We start from the raw sequence: 15,552 nt of genomic DNA on the forward strand, positions 1-15,552 counted from the left end.
AGTTGCAAGGTGAGAATTTCCACCTTTGAGTAATATAGGTGTGTTTCACAACAGGGACTAGTCTCTTCTAGTTGGATCTTGGGAAGCAGCCAGCCTGCATGTTCCCTTTTCACTGATGTGGTTATGAGAATTGTTACACCTACCACTGCTCCTCTGATCCTCACAGGGTCTTTGTATTTACAGTGAATTGCCTTTAGTCAGATAACCTAGAAGTAACTTTAACAGATTATTTTCTGGTTTTGCCAGAATTGCTCAAGAGGCTTTTAAAAGTTAGGTGATTTGTGTATTGCTTGATTTTATTAACTGTAATGGTCTTTCTACTACTGAATTTGATGTCATGTTAAGATGTAGTAAAAGAAAATTTTGGGGGATTCTGAGAGGGTTCTCAGAATTAATTGAATAATTGTCTGCAAATTTATATGTGCATACAGATTGGAAGAATTCTTTGATAGGTTTTTACAAGATTGTTTTTCAGAATTTGCTAAACCTGGAAACCACAACAAATTATTCAGGTGGGATTGTTAACAGTACATACCCTCAGAACTTTCTTGTTTAATTATATTAAGAAGGTGGCCACATAGTTTGAGTGGATACATTTTTAAAGCAGTATCATTTTGTATTCTGACTTTCAAGGCTTTTGTTTTGTCCTCCATAGGAATTCAGAGCATTTGAACTTCTTCGCAGTGGCCTGGATAGATCCAAATACCTGTTGGTGAAAGAAGCAAAAATCATTGCCATGACTTGTACTCATGCTGCTCTGAAACGACGTGACCTGGTTGAATTAGGTTTCAAAGTAATGATTATACTAGTGTTACTGTACTACTTGATTTTGGTGCTTGTTCTCCCCTGTCCCCCACCCCATATGAACCTTTTTTATCTGCCCCAAATTTAGGTAGCTAGATTATTTTGAGTCGCATTTTTTACCCATATGTTTAATTTTTTAAATTTTACTGAAGAAAAATATAACTTCTGCAAGTAAAAGATTATATCACCTTTATGCCATTGAATATACAAAAAATGCTTAATAGTGCATTTTAAAAAAAGTCACGTTTACATGATAAACAGCAGTGATAAGATTAATAAAATAGAGGCAGAACTGGGTAGAAAAACATGGCCTTTAGAACTTCGTGTACCTAAAAGATTAACAATATGAGGAAAAAGATCTATGATGCAATGCTTTTTTCAATGCTTTTTTCACTCTGCAGTGATAACTATAACTATTAATTTAGTCTTTTTTTCTGACAAAAGCCAGCCACCAGTAATTCTTTCAGTGTTATTTTTCACCAATCATGTACTGTATTGGGTCACAAAATGGCTTCTCTTCAGCTTCAGTGCAAAGATACCAAATTTGTTTGCTCCACTGCGCGAAGCTTTTCTCTTGTGGTTATGGCATATAGGAAGCATGTGGTGTAGTTCAGTCATGGATTCCTTCTAGAGGTAAGCCCTGACTGGTACAGAGATGTCTGTCATTGATGTAGTAGGACTTCACCCTTTTGGTGATACTGATACTTTGCCTATAAGGTGAAATCCTGCTGTAACTGTTCCACCCAGCAGAAACTGAATGAGTAATAGGTGCTTTCTTTCAGTAGGCTGAATAAATACATTCGTTTGTGTTACTGTGTTTATGGACATCTCTTTACTTTTTTTTTCTCAGTATGACAACATCTTAATGGAAGAGTCTGCTCAGATTCTGGAGATAGAAACCTTTATACCTCTCCTGTTGCAGGTTAGACTTGAAACATAAAAGATATTTCAAAAAAAGATAAATAAGGCTCTGTGTTCTTGAGCAATATTGACTATTAAAATGAAAAATACCGTGTGCAGAAAGTAACCTAGAACTGATACTGGTATTTTAGTGGACAGTAAGAACTTTCTCATTGATTATGAGATTGTTTTATTTAATGAAGTAAGCGTCTTACAGTTTTTTTCAAACTTTTGAATGAGCATTGAATAATCAGATGCATCTGGCAGGTGAAGGAAAATAGAGATATGTGAGAAATGCAGAAACTGAAGAATTTGTGTAATTAGAGTAGACCATTTCAGCATAGAGACATACTCTGGGGGATAGTCCATGACTTTATTTGGTTGAGCCATCCAAATAATCCTTGAAAACTGAGTGGGTTTTTATTTTAACAAAACCTAAGGATCTAGGCTTCCAGAGTAGCAGTACTTGATTTCTTCACTTGCAATGCAGTGAGAAAATCTTAAAAACTGCATTTTTGGGGTCTCTTTGTCCAAGATTAAAATGCCTGATAAGAGCAGAACAACTATATAGAAAGCTTGGTCTTCTCCAAAGCAGAAGCTTTTGGGAGCAGGTTAAAAAAAAAAAAAAAAAAAAAAAATCTTGACAGTAAAAATTATTTCCATCCTCCTACTTTGTTGCTAAAGCATTTTTAGGCTTGATGAGTTGGATAGTCCAGAGTTCAGTTTTCTTTCCTTGCTGTCTGATTAGAGACAGCTTCAGAGCTCTTTCACTTCAAGTGGCAGGAAAAGGAGCTTTATGTTCTGTCTCAGTGTTCCCATGGGGAAAGGGAATTATCATAGGAGTGTGTAATGAGGATCTGACAGCTGGAAGTCTCCAGGATGCTAATTGTGAAGAGCATTCAGTCCAAGAGCCAAGATGGGAATTAGTTAGGGGCACATCCTGGTCATGGAAGAGGCTGTTTGAGAATTACAAAAGTAAACAGGTGAAGCACATGGACTACAGAGACACTTGAAAGGCAGGTTCAGTTTTGCCTCGGACATCTGAGCACTAAAAACTGTTTCAGATGCTTCATATTCACTACCTCAGAATCCAAAAAATAAAGTTCAAAGGACACTACCTAGACATTACTATTTAGTAATCAGGTGTTTTTAACACTGTAGCATGTATAATTGTGGTTCTTCCTTTGTTCTCTGACAGTGTATTACTTTTGGCTTTTAAAGTAATATAGTATGATATTTATTCTGATAGTTCTCTACTAATTTTAGTGGATAAAAGTACTTGTTTTATAAAAAAAGAGACTTTATCTACAATTCTGTGCTCTGATTGGATGGAAGCTAGTAGTCTTTAAAAAGACTGAGGTTCAGTGTAGCTTTAAAAACAAATGTTGAAGGGCTCAGACAAAGGCAGACAATCTGATTCATAATGTGTTTTGAGCGCCTTTATTATATTGTAATAGTTGCAATAGTGTCATTGTTCCATTCTAGAACCCCCAGGATGGATTCAGTCGTTTGAAGCGGTGGATTATGATTGGTGACCATCATCAGTTGCCACCAGTCATTAAGAACATGGCTTTTCAAAAATACTCCAACATGGAACAATCTCTTTTTACACGGTTTGTTCGTGTTGGAGTGCCAACCGTTGATTTGGATGCACAAGGAAGAGCAAGGGCAAGGTAAGACAGAAAATCCTTTTTCTAGCTTGTACGATAGTAACAGGTTAGAAATGGGAGAAGGGCACATACAGTTTTGGAAACTGTTTTTTATTGTTAGGACAGGAGTTTGCAAAGCTGGAATTTAGTTGTTTTTTTCCATTTATTTCAGCTTAGTCTAGGAAGACAGGTTTTACTTTGCTGAAATGTAATCAGAATAATTTCTTTATTGTTATTTATTTTTATATAGTAGTATTCTGTTGTTGCATGCGTACTTTAATGAAAATTTATTTAAAGGAATTTAATAATCTTGAGGTTTTTTTACAACTGAGACTTTGCAGAAGCTTTCTTTTCTAAACTAACATTTAATGTATTCAAAGTTAAAAAAAGATGTGCTTTATTTAGCATTGAATATATAATAATTCCCTTAAAGTCTGTAAAAGGGTGCTTTTCTGTAGTATTTCAGGAGAGATGCATCCAGAGATTGGACACACTCAGGCTGTCCACACAGGAACATAAAGCCTTTTTTATTTTAAAGGAGATACTGTGTCTCTGTAGTATAATAGCTTTTCTTTTTATCTATATATTTGTCATTTCACTGTGGTAATTTAAATACTGGATTTATTTATTGTGTAAATTGCATATTTGTGGTGTCATGTTAAGAAGGAAAAGTAAAACCAAATAAGAGAAGATTACTCCGTATAAAATCTTGCTACTCTGGGTTTAGTTTTAAGTCTTTATTTTAGGCATAAAATGTAGTGAACAGTATGGAGGATAACTTCAATATTCTTTATGTAGGAAATGTTGGGAATCTAGAATATTATTTTCTAGTCTTGCGAATGACAGTTCAGTATGATTTTTAAAACGAAAATTTTATCTGAATGTGATGGCAAATAAAGTTAATTTTGCAACATTTTAGTGAACTTCTTAAAGATAAGAGAGTAGAAGTCCTTCACTTTGCAAGTAGTTTCTTGTTCAAGGATGTTTTGTCCGTACCTTCCTGTGCTTTTTCTTTTTTGATCACAGATAGCTTCCCTATGAATTATCTTCTACTTAATCTGGCCTGGATATTGTTGTGCATTTTGTTAGTATTACTGTCCCAGTAAATATCAGAAATCATATCAGGAACCTTCAGAATTAGGTAGATTTTGTTTGTTTCCATTCATGTCTTGTGTTAGTGCTTGACAATATGCAAAATAAATAAGGAAATAATTTCTTTTACTGTAAGAAGCTTTACCACAGTTAATGGAGAAAATTTTTTCCTTATTCCTTCTGTTTTGTAAAGAAGCATTAATATTCCTTAAGTTTTGTTACCCATGAAAATCTTCGCTAGGATTATTGCAAAATTTGTACCTTGATCAAGCGGAACAGACTTAAAGCCGAGTGTGCCACGCTGACGTGACATCTGAAGTTTTCTGTGAGAGAGAACAAAACAAGCTCACAATTTAAGAATAATACTGCTGGATCGATTGTTGGAGTATGTTCATTTATGTATATACAGGCTGCCTAGCAAAATTACTCTTTTCATTGAAAAACTACAGAAGCACTAATCTCATGTGCATCTGAACTATTTTGAATGAGTTCAAGAGCCTGCTGTAACTCACTCTTTGTGATTTGTGTCTGTGTGGTTTTGAACAGTTTGTGTAACCTCTACAACTGGCGTTACAAGAACCTGGGTAACCTGCCTCATGTGCAGCTTCTGCCAGAGTTCAGAACAGCCAATGCTGGCTTTTTGTACGACTTCCAGCTTATAAATGTAGAAGACTTCAATGGTGTAGGAGAGTCTGAACCCAATCCTTATTTCTATCAGGTAAGGGAAATACTATGTGTAATTTATTGACCTCAGTAGGGCTTGTTAGATCTGCAGTGAAGACAGTCAAAAACAGTAAACTGATATTCAGTTCATGTTCTCAGATAATCAAGTCATGATTTTTTCCTCCTTTTAATGAGTTTTTTGAATATTGAAAATGAAAACTTATAATGTTGGAGTTTTTGCTCAGTGGATGACTTTGATACCTGTTTTCTTATTGTTACGGGAGGGATGAGACTTGGTGGAATTCATTACAAAATGTCATTTTTGTATGACCTAAGGCAAATTAAAGTCCATTGTAATTCATCTGTACTGCCATGATAGTGAAATAAACAGTAACACTTCCCCTGAACGCGAAGAATTGAAGTTTGCTCAGTAGCACATACCCGAGTTTGAAGAGTCTGAGTAGCACATACATGAGTTTGTGTTGATTTGATCTGTATGTAGGAATGCTAAAATGCCCATTCATAAAACAATAAAACAGCACTGCTAGTAATATACATAAGAGGCACAGAGACATTGAGGATGAAGTAACTTCTCAAAAAACCTTAATCTTGGAGTTTCTCAACTAAGTTTTCAAACTGTCAACTAAATTTTGAAATTAAGCCATCAACGACAGTCTCCATCTATTTCTCTTAAATTAGGAAATATTTCACACTTGTAATGAGATGCTTTTATTTTTCTTCTTTTAAAAACTGGTAAAACAAACTGGTGTCTAAAATAGCAAACTTGGGCTTTGGAAAAGTTAGAGCTGGAGCAATGTGCAAGTTAAGCAGTTTAATTCAAACATGGAATGAACACCTTATATTTTGCTTAATATTATGGAAAGCAAACAATATACTTTATGATGATAATATTCATGTTAATTTTTCCCTCTGAAGATCACTGAGACTTACGTTAACCTATGTTTTTAAAAAGGTATGAAATATATTCATAGGTTTTGCTTGGGTTCCTCTCAATACTTTTTCAATACAAATTAGCGTGCTGCTAGACAAAGAAGCAATGGTAAATCATAATCCACTTTATCCCATTGCTAGATTGAGAATGGAGTCATTTGGAGAGTTTCTTTTGGTATTTGAAACTCTAACATGCAAGTAGTAAAGAGGTGTCCAGTGGAACACAAACAGCTGAAAGGAGTGCCTGATAATTGAGCGTGCGAGCACTGTTTTAGACCACTCTTTGGCTAAAGAAGATTAAGAGCACTGACATGAGGACACAGAACACACTTCTCATTATACCAGTACTTTCATGTGCAAACTCCTCTAATACTTCCTGCTGTTATGGGGTTTTTTGTGATCTTGATAATTGAATGCTACTTAGCACATGTCGGTGGCATTGCATGGTTTTTCATGAGCTAACATGCTGCCATGTATTATTTCTCTTTGTGAATTTGGGCTTTTCTTTCCAGAGTTAGAGGGGATTAAAATTTGTAGAATAGCTTTACACCCACAGGTGTTTGATACGCCTGGCAACTGCATTTTCCAAGTAATGATGAGCCCACTTAGTAAGAAAAAATAAATGAGGTTGGTATGTCCAGCCTATTCAGACATACGCCAAGAGGGGATAAAATTCCTTGTATAAATAGAGCAGGAGTAAATGTCAGCATTTGAGAACAACTTTTTTACCTGAAAGATAATTTTTGTTGACAGAAAATGGATTTAAACAGGCTATGAATAACTTCAGTCTGGAAATAGAACAAAGCTTCCCATAGCCAGAAGAGTGGTACTTTGGGACAGACTCAAAAAGTAATGACAGAGAGAGAAAGTTACAATATATGAAATAACAGCTGGTAATTTGTAATTGAATAGTATGGCCTACAGTGGAAATAACTGGATTTGATAATCCAGGTATCTGTCTCCTAATTAATATTTGAAAGGACGTTATTTATTCTAGTTCAACTCGTTCTTACTTTCAGTTTACTGAGGAGTGAGTCATTGCAGCTTTCTGGGGTAACTGGAACTTTTGAGTATATATTGGAAAGTTTCAATCAGTGCTTAACAATAATATCGATGTAGATACTTTTAGCAGTTCTCTGAAAAGGAATCAGAGTGAAGGTATTAAACCTACTTGTAATTCTTTTATTCTTTCAAAATTGCTTGTATGAAGTGAGCAAAGAATCATCAGATGTAGGGACATTTCTCTCAGCACTAAAATATTTGTCTAAATACATTACAGTGTCACAGGTGTTATTCTTTCTAACCTTACAAGTTGAGTAACCCTTTTTTTGTCTTTTTTTTCTTGTCTTTTTCCCTCATATTAAACTTTAGAATCTTGGTGAGGCAGAGTATGTTGTGGCAGTCTTCATGTATATGTGCCTGCTTGGTTATCCTGCAGACAGGATAAGTATCCTGACAACATATAATGGGCAGAAACACCTGATCCGTGATGTCATTAATCAGCGATGTGGGAATAATCCTCTGATTGGACGGCCAAACAAGGTGACTTTGACAATATATTAGTCATTGGAGTAGTTCTGGTTTCTGTGTTTTTAAATTGTCATATTGCAAATCAGGCTAATTTAAGCTATACTCAAAACAGCTATCCTGTTTAACCACTTACTTAATGAACCTACATTCCATGGAATTTCATAGATAGTGCCCTTGTTTTTGCCTGTTGATAATTTGACAGTGAGGTCGGTGAAGGTGAAAAGACTACAAGCTACATGGGACAGAATAACTCTTTTTTCCTAATTTATTTTGTCCTCAATAAAAACATCAATCCCCAAAATCACATCTTGAGAAAGATCAACCCAGAGTGGAAATTATTTGATAGAACATGTGATCACGAACCTGAAGAAACAAATAAAGAATGCAGTTATAAATGTCTGGTGCTAATTCTGCAGCTTAAAACTGTGTTACAAAGCTAATGGCTTTCCATAATTTTTTGGTATTAGGACCCCACTTCTATGGAGTTTTTTTCTTATTTTTTAATTCTTTAGGTAACAACCGTGGACAGATTTCAAGGTCAACAGAACGATTATATTCTCCTTTCACTAGTGCGTACCAAAGCTGTCGGCCACCTTAGGTATGTAAGAACATCTTCTTGTAGTGCTGTAGAAGTACTTGTACTCTGTGTCAGATACAGAAATGTTTATAGTACATTATACAAAAGTGTTCTATTGTATGAGTATGTAGTAGAAATGAAGTTCAGTGCTATGTATATCATGAAGTTCAGACACACTTCCTTTTACAACTCTGGTACCCTCTTCTCGACCACTTTATCCTTTTGTAATGGCTCTTACCCTCGAATTAGTTTATATTACTGCAGATAGGCTGAACTTGGCTTCACCCTAGTAGACTGATAGGAGTGTAGTATTTGTTGAGCAGATGTAGGCTTAAATTTTCTCATAGAGCCTTTCCTGTGAGATTTTTTTTTTTATTTTGCATCAGAAGTGTTTGATCATTGCATAAGTTGCATTATTATGTGTAGTTTTAAATGTTTGCACTTTTGATTTGGGATGTGATGGAGGAAGACTTGTCTAATCTTAGGTAGATAGATGAGTTATCAAATTCATCTTTACTCATTCAGATACAGAAATGTTATTGTGATTTTTTTTCTCAACGTTTACTCTCAACTTTACTCCTGAGGTGTAGGAAAATAGTAGAGAGTGGTTTTTCCTAGTGATACTGGTACAGTGAACCAAAATATTTATATAATGGTACTAGGATTTCCTAGTTATTGAAACAATATGTAGAAGGAAAAAACTAAAGACAAGATAGTATTTTCATAGATGATTTTATATTTCTTTTAATTAAGACTCCCATGTACTTCTAGTTATTTTTATTGCAAGTGTGTCATCAGTGATAAAGAACATGATCGATTTTGTTTTCTGAAGGGATGTCCGACGATTAGTCGTTGCCATGTCAAGAGCCAGACTTGGACTTTATATCTTTGCAAGGGTATCACTATTTCAGAACTGTTTTGAACTAACTCCAGCTTTTAGCCAGCTCACAGCTCGACCACTTCACCTCCATATTGTTCCCACAGAATGTTTTCCAACAGCAAGACAGGTAGGAACACCTGCACTGGATTTTGGTATCTGTAATGGATGTTTGTGTTTGCTCGCTTTTCTTTGAATGGGCTGTAAGAGGTGGAACTGTTTCCTCTGCTAAACTGGTGGATCTGCTTCTTGGCATTGGACCAGGCTGCCCGGAGAAATGATGGAATCACCATCCCTAGAAGTGTTTAAAAAAGTGTGGATGTGGCACTTGAGGGTATGGTTTAAGTGGTGAACTCAACAGTGCCACTTGATGATTGGATTTTGTTGATCTTAGAGGTCTTTTCCAACCTTAACGATTCTATGATTCTACGAATAACTCCTTACAGTTACCTTTTGTCATGATACACACCAGCTGGTTTTAATTGATGTTTCCATAAAAGTGAATTATCAGTATAACTTAAGTATCAGTAACTATTGTGCCTGCTTTTTCCTGAGTTCTACCTGTGTAAATGATTCAGTATTTTTCTTTGGTGATCAAAATAATTTTTTAGTTTTTACATGTTTTTGGTCATGTTACGAAACAAAATAATGTTATTTCTCAAGCAGAGCTACATAAATCTACTAATTTCTCATCTAGAGAGGTAAAATTACATTTAACCGAGTAATTCAGGATTACAAATTAATTTTTTTTCTGTTAAAATTGGTTCCAGTATCACAAGAATTTTGCTGCTGAGCTGGGTTCATAAGTACAAAAACCTAATTTGTAATACTGCACTAGATCTTTAGGCAAAGGTTCATGTTGAGGATCTAAGCACAGGGCACACAGAGCAGGATGCTAAATGAGGAAACGAAGGAGCATATCTGCTCTGCTTCATGAAGCTTTGAGAAGGGATGCCTGCATGCACCCAAAATTCAGTTACAGATCTTTCCCTGGTCTTAAGTGCTGTTGACAAGTTTGGGAGGGAGTTCTTTCAGTTGAAACTTTCAGATCAACTGTACAGCAAGAATGCAACAAGCATGGTCAGTGAGTGTGAGCAAGGAATTGAGCTGCGGTGGGCAAGAGGCTAAATCCTAATCTGATCATAAACTATTTGTGCCTTTAAAATGTTAAATTACTCAAGTTCAAAATGTCTTTCATGGAGTAAGAATCAGAACCCAGCCTCTCCTTTTGAATTTTCTTCAGGCTGCAGTATCATGATTAATCCAATTCCCCAAAATGTAAGACCTGCACTTCCTAACTTTCCAAAGATTTCACCAATTTTTTTTTCTTTGAAAAGCATTATTTAATTTCTCGGGGCTTATGACTTCTAATATAGTTAAGTAACCTTTGAATAATGGTTGTTTTGCTTTGTTTGCTGAATGTCAACTTTTTTCCCCTTCCTTAGAATGGAGAAAGACCAGCTCACCAAATACATGTTATTAAGAACATGCCTCAAATGGCTAACTTTGTGTACAATATGTATATGCACATGATACAGAGTACACGCCACCATCAACAGGTAAGGACCTTCTAACTTTTGGAATGCATTTAAAATAAAATCGTTTTTCAGTAAATGGCATGAGAAGCTGTTGAGATTTGAGTCTGTTTCTGTTATATTTAAAATTCAAGAAGTGTTTGTGACTAGGAGTGAGAATATTGAGGTCTTGTAAAATGTTGCAGTAGCAAAAGCCACAATTTAAGGCCCCAAACCTATCAGTAATTGATGCCAAGTGCCAGACATGGCTCTGTCTGGGCCGAAAATACTATTCATTAAGACTAAAGAACTAGCTTATCCAGTATTAATTTGAAGGAAACTTGTCTGTTATGTTTTAGGTAAGTGGGGGTCTTCAGCTAGTGGGATTGTAACACCACGGCATGATGTAGTACTGTTTTGTAAGAGAAAGACCAGATTATGTCTTGAAACCATTGTAACCCTGTTAAATCACCCTGTTATCCAGGTTGGTTTGCAGCTATAGTGGTTTTTGTTCTGGAGCAATTTTTTCAGCACTAGTTCAGCACCAAGCAAAATTGCATGGGGTGGGAAGCAGTTGTTGACATGTCTGTACCTAGTTTTGTCAGTATTTAATCCCTGAAGCAGAATTCAGAACCCACAAGAAACCATTTTGTAGTTTCATGTGAGTGAGTGGAGCATTAAGGTAGTGTAGATAGTATACTGAGCAGAAAGCTGCCTTTACTCAGCATACTTGTATCTGTAAAGCCTAGAGGCAGTTAGACCAAAAGGGAATGGTCTTAAATGCTACCCATCAACTGCATCAGCTTTCCCTCAGTGTCTGGGATCTGTCATGTTTATATTACCTATATATTATTACCTATATATTATTCTTCATATATTATATAATACCTATATATATATTACCTATAATTTATTCTTTCATGGTACTCTGAAGATCCCTTATTGGTTTTTTCTTTTCTGAAAGATTTCCAGAAGTGGACAAAATTGATGTAGAAGGACAATACTCATTCTGTATTAGCTGGCTGTGGGAGGAGAGTGTGAGCATGACTCTGTCCTTGAACAGATGGTCTAAGAGATCTAGGTTCTGATCTTTAATGCAAGGATGTCTCTGCCACATCCTCTTCCTTTTTTCTTCCGCCTCCATGTTTCATCTAATATGGAACAGTGTAATCAGAAGAGATCAGAACCCAAAATTTTTTCTTTAACCAAATATCAGACTTTCAGATAGAAAATTTATTTTTCTCTGCAGTTTTTACCCAGTGACTTTGGATTTTATTTTTATTTCTGAGAGGAAGCTTCGGCCAAATTCGAAGCATTTTGTTACCCAGCAAAAGCAGTCCCAGGCTGTCTGGACAGACAGGATACTTTCTCACTGTTTTGGAGAAATGCTGTAATTATCTGTGCTATAAAGAAAAGGGGATGTACAAAGAGGACACCACTAGAATTTCTTCTTACTGTAATATTTTTTCAGTAGTAGTGAAGGAACCTCACACTGTTTTTTTAGAAACCCAGTCCTATAAGCACATGACAAAACTTGATTTGAAGCCAGTTTGTCTAATATAGTTGGAGATCTTTCAACCATGCAAAATGTTACGTGATGAAGACTTAGTAGCATTTAAATTTTACCAAAAAGTGTTTGCTGGACACCTTAATCAAATATGGACCCTATTCTTCTGCTAATACCTGTTATTCTTTTTGGCATCCTAATCTTACCCATTGCTAGCTAAAATTAGTTACAAAACTGCTGTTTTCCTACTGTGACAATGAATCACATTCTCCTTGCAGGAGGAGCCAAGAAGTGAACTACTGAAAAAAGCAAAGCTGGCATTAAATTTCTTTTATTCTATTTAGTACAACATTATATTTTTCCTCTTTTTTACACTAGTCTTTACAGTAGTCATCACAAAGCACAACATGCATCTAAGTAAGTCACAGAAGTCTAAGCTTGTCTCATGCATCAAGAATGTATTTTTGTAATGAAAAGATCTCTGGTTTGGAAATACACTTTCCTGTGCACAGATGGATTATAGACACCAGTGTGATAACTTCAAAGTCTGTAGAAAATGCTTTTAATATCTCTTCTGCTAATCATAATTGATTTGTAGATTTGCCTATGCAAATTTGTAATACTAGTGTCATCTAATTGAAGGTAAAACTTGACTGTTATTAAACACCTCATTTGTCATGTGAAACAAAGTTGCTTTTTGAGCAAAACAAAACTAAACAATCATCAAGTTTTTCAAGATTGCATTTCATTAAAATGATCCAAAATATTCTAAAGAAATATCCATCATTATCCATCATGTCATTAAATAATGTCAGGCTGCAAGAAGTGAGTGTTTCTGTTCAGCCTGGAGTTGTATAGCATTCATCCATACTCTTCAGATCAATGTATTCCTGGTATTTTTTTTTCCAGTTTTATTATTTGCCTACCATTCCAGCTTATAATGTTTTCCAAACTACTTTTTTGGTTGCAAGCAGAACACTTTTAATACACTAAATTACTTTTTCAGAAGTATTATGTGAAAATAAGCATTGTTTAATTGTTAGTGAAACTTGCATTGTTCTACATTCACAGCTGCGCGTGAAACTTGCGTAAGTAGAGATAACATTCACATAGTATTCTATAAGATGTTGCAGGAAGAAATTATGGGTATGAGACTGGCCTGTTGAAGGCATCAAAAACCAAGTTAAACATATCTAGGAGTTTGAAATGGCAACAGATGAGATTAGGATAGAAATACACATATTGCTCCAAGTAGGGATTTACTGTATTACTAGTCTGACTGTTTGGGATAATGAAGTAGTTTTCTATCCTTGAATTGGAAGTCCTGAGTTTTTAACACCCTCTTTTCAGGAAAAAATGTATCTAAGATGACTATTGTGTGACCATTATTCTAATTTTTGTTTATATATAGGAGCGAAGTGCTTACAAATCATTAAGGCTTCTAAATTTTAAGTCTTTGTTGTTAACTTGATATCTAATGGAAAATCCTAAATATAAGGTTCAACCTAAATATAACAGTTCAAGCTAAAATGTAAAAATTCAAAATCTTTTTCAATCATCCAGCATTTACTGCCCCCACCTGCCATGATTGAAGAACCAGAACCGACTCAAACTGAAGAGACTGAAGTCGAAGGTGAAGGTCAGGGCATGCAGGAAGATGCAGAAGAAGGAAATGAAGTAGTGGAAGAAATTATGAAGGAAGGAGAATTGAATGTGGATGAAATGGATGAACATCGAAAAATGCCAGAACACCCTGGAAGAGACAGTGATAGTGGAGACAGTGAACCTGAGAATGAGACTGAAAAGTGATTGATGGAATCATTGTCCTTAATGCCTTTTGGAAGATTGACAGGGAAGAGAGCAGTTAGAAAAATAATTGCTATTTTTACATTGACTTTCATTAAATGGTTGCCTGTGTAGTGGGACCTGTTCAGTATATTTTTCACTGAGTACTTTGTGGACAAGCAAGATGGTTGGCAAATATTCTGCTGAGTTCTTGTCACTACTGGTAATGCAATTTTTTTTATGGCCTCAAATTATATGCATTTTCCTTTTTATAAGTTGTTCAGTAAAGATGCTTTTTATACCAGTTTTGAGTATTTGACTCTTAATTCAGTCACCCATTAAACCTCACTAAGTGTTTTCAATATTGGTCAGACATGCTTTATAGTTTCCTTAGTATTTTGCCATGGAGAATTCCTTATGCAGAGCTGTGCTTGTATATGCTGAGATGGTATTTTAGGCATAGGCTCAAATTCATTAAGATACTTGATTGTATGTCTGAGAAATGTGAATTGTCATGGGACTCTGAAGTATTCAGAAGCTTTATTGAATTTTGACCTTAGTGGGTTCTGAGAATTTCAAAGGCCCAGGTACTTGTAGCAATTTCTCATTGTTGACTTCTGATGCTGTTTTTAATTTATTATTCTTTACAGCAGAAGGAAGGATGCAACTTCTCAACAGCATTGAGTTCTAAATTAGTGTTTAGAAATAAATTTCTTTTGCTTGAAGAAGACTCAATAATTGCCTAGGCTAAAGCCACATAAGGAAGAAAACTCAAAGCAGTTCCCTGAATGCAGGATATGCAAAACATACAGTATTGATATTAATTACATAATGGTTGAGTGGGGTTTTTTTAGGGTAACTTCTGAGTGTATGCATTTCATAAAGTGATCAGAGAAAGGATTTTTCCCTGATTCGTTGTGAATACTTGCCATCATGGCAAATTAGTCAGTGGTTTAACGAGACTTAGGAATTTCCAAGTAGATTTTCAAGCACAGCAATAGCCATAGGAACACCTTCTTTGCTGGCAAAGGGAAAACTCTTGGATTTCAAGTGTTACAGTTGTGAAGCTGCCAGATGGACTTGCTAGAATGATTAGATAATAATTAACTTCCAAACTTTTTTAACAGCATTGAAGTTTGTTATTTTTATTAATATTTTTTAAGTATAATATAGGAAAAAAGAGTATCAAGTTAAATGTATGCCAAGCCCCATGAAATGCATCTATTGCATACCAGTCTGCGCGTGCTGGGATCTCATCTGCCCCTCCCCTTGAAATCATTCTCCCCTCTCTCAGTTAGAGGGGAGCTCAGGAGTAGCAAATCTAAGTACTTACCTTCAGTACACGATGTTCTTTTATGTTTTTCCTTTGCTGAAATGAAGTTTTCACAAACAAGAAACTAATTCTTTGTGCAGAATTTGTGTTCTGTCCTTGTGTGTTTTGATTTAAGGGAGTGCACTGTTTATTACTGAATCACCTGCCTTGGAGGAACGAATTGTATTGAACGTATGGGTATTAAGTTTCATGCAGTAACAGTCATGTGTTCATGCAGAATTGAATAATAGCCTTCAGGCCACAAGCAACTAGCTCAGCTGAGGGTTGTCATCTTTGTTTTCCAGCTAATTTTCTATAAATACTGAGTCTGACAATCATTTACTTGCTTTAGTACTTTAGGAATTTGAAAAGGATTCTCCAGTTGTTTTTT

At 35.4% G+C, this 15,552-nt stretch overlaps 1 protein-coding gene across 1 annotated transcript in view; it reads left to right on the forward strand.

Moving 5' to 3' along the window:
* The window catches only part of AQR (aquarius intron-binding spliceosomal factor), a 51,091-nt gene extending 36,113 nt beyond the window's left edge, over positions 1-14,978 (forward strand). Inside the window, exons 26-34 of the mRNA XM_008639743.2 lie at positions 656-793; positions 1,655-1,726; positions 3,190-3,377; positions 4,992-5,163; positions 7,431-7,601; positions 8,102-8,187; positions 8,999-9,173; positions 10,489-10,602; positions 13,628-14,978. Of these exons, the coding sequence (XP_008637965.2) occupies positions 656-793; positions 1,655-1,726; positions 3,190-3,377; positions 4,992-5,163; positions 7,431-7,601; positions 8,102-8,187; positions 8,999-9,173; positions 10,489-10,602; positions 13,628-13,873 (1,362 nt within the window). The 3' untranslated portion in view covers positions 13,874-14,978. The remainder of the gene's footprint in view (positions 1-655; positions 794-1,654; positions 1,727-3,189; positions 3,378-4,991; positions 5,164-7,430; positions 7,602-8,101; positions 8,188-8,998; positions 9,174-10,488; positions 10,603-13,627) is intronic.
* Positions 14,979-15,552: the final 574 nt, after the last annotated feature.

The sequence above is a fragment of the Corvus brachyrhynchos genome, unplaced genomic scaffold, assembly GCF_000691975.1.
Source record: "Corvus brachyrhynchos isolate BGI_N302 unplaced genomic scaffold, ASM69197v1 scaffold115, whole genome shotgun sequence".
Lineage (NCBI taxonomy): Eukaryota > Metazoa > Chordata > Aves > Passeriformes > Corvidae > Corvus > Corvus brachyrhynchos.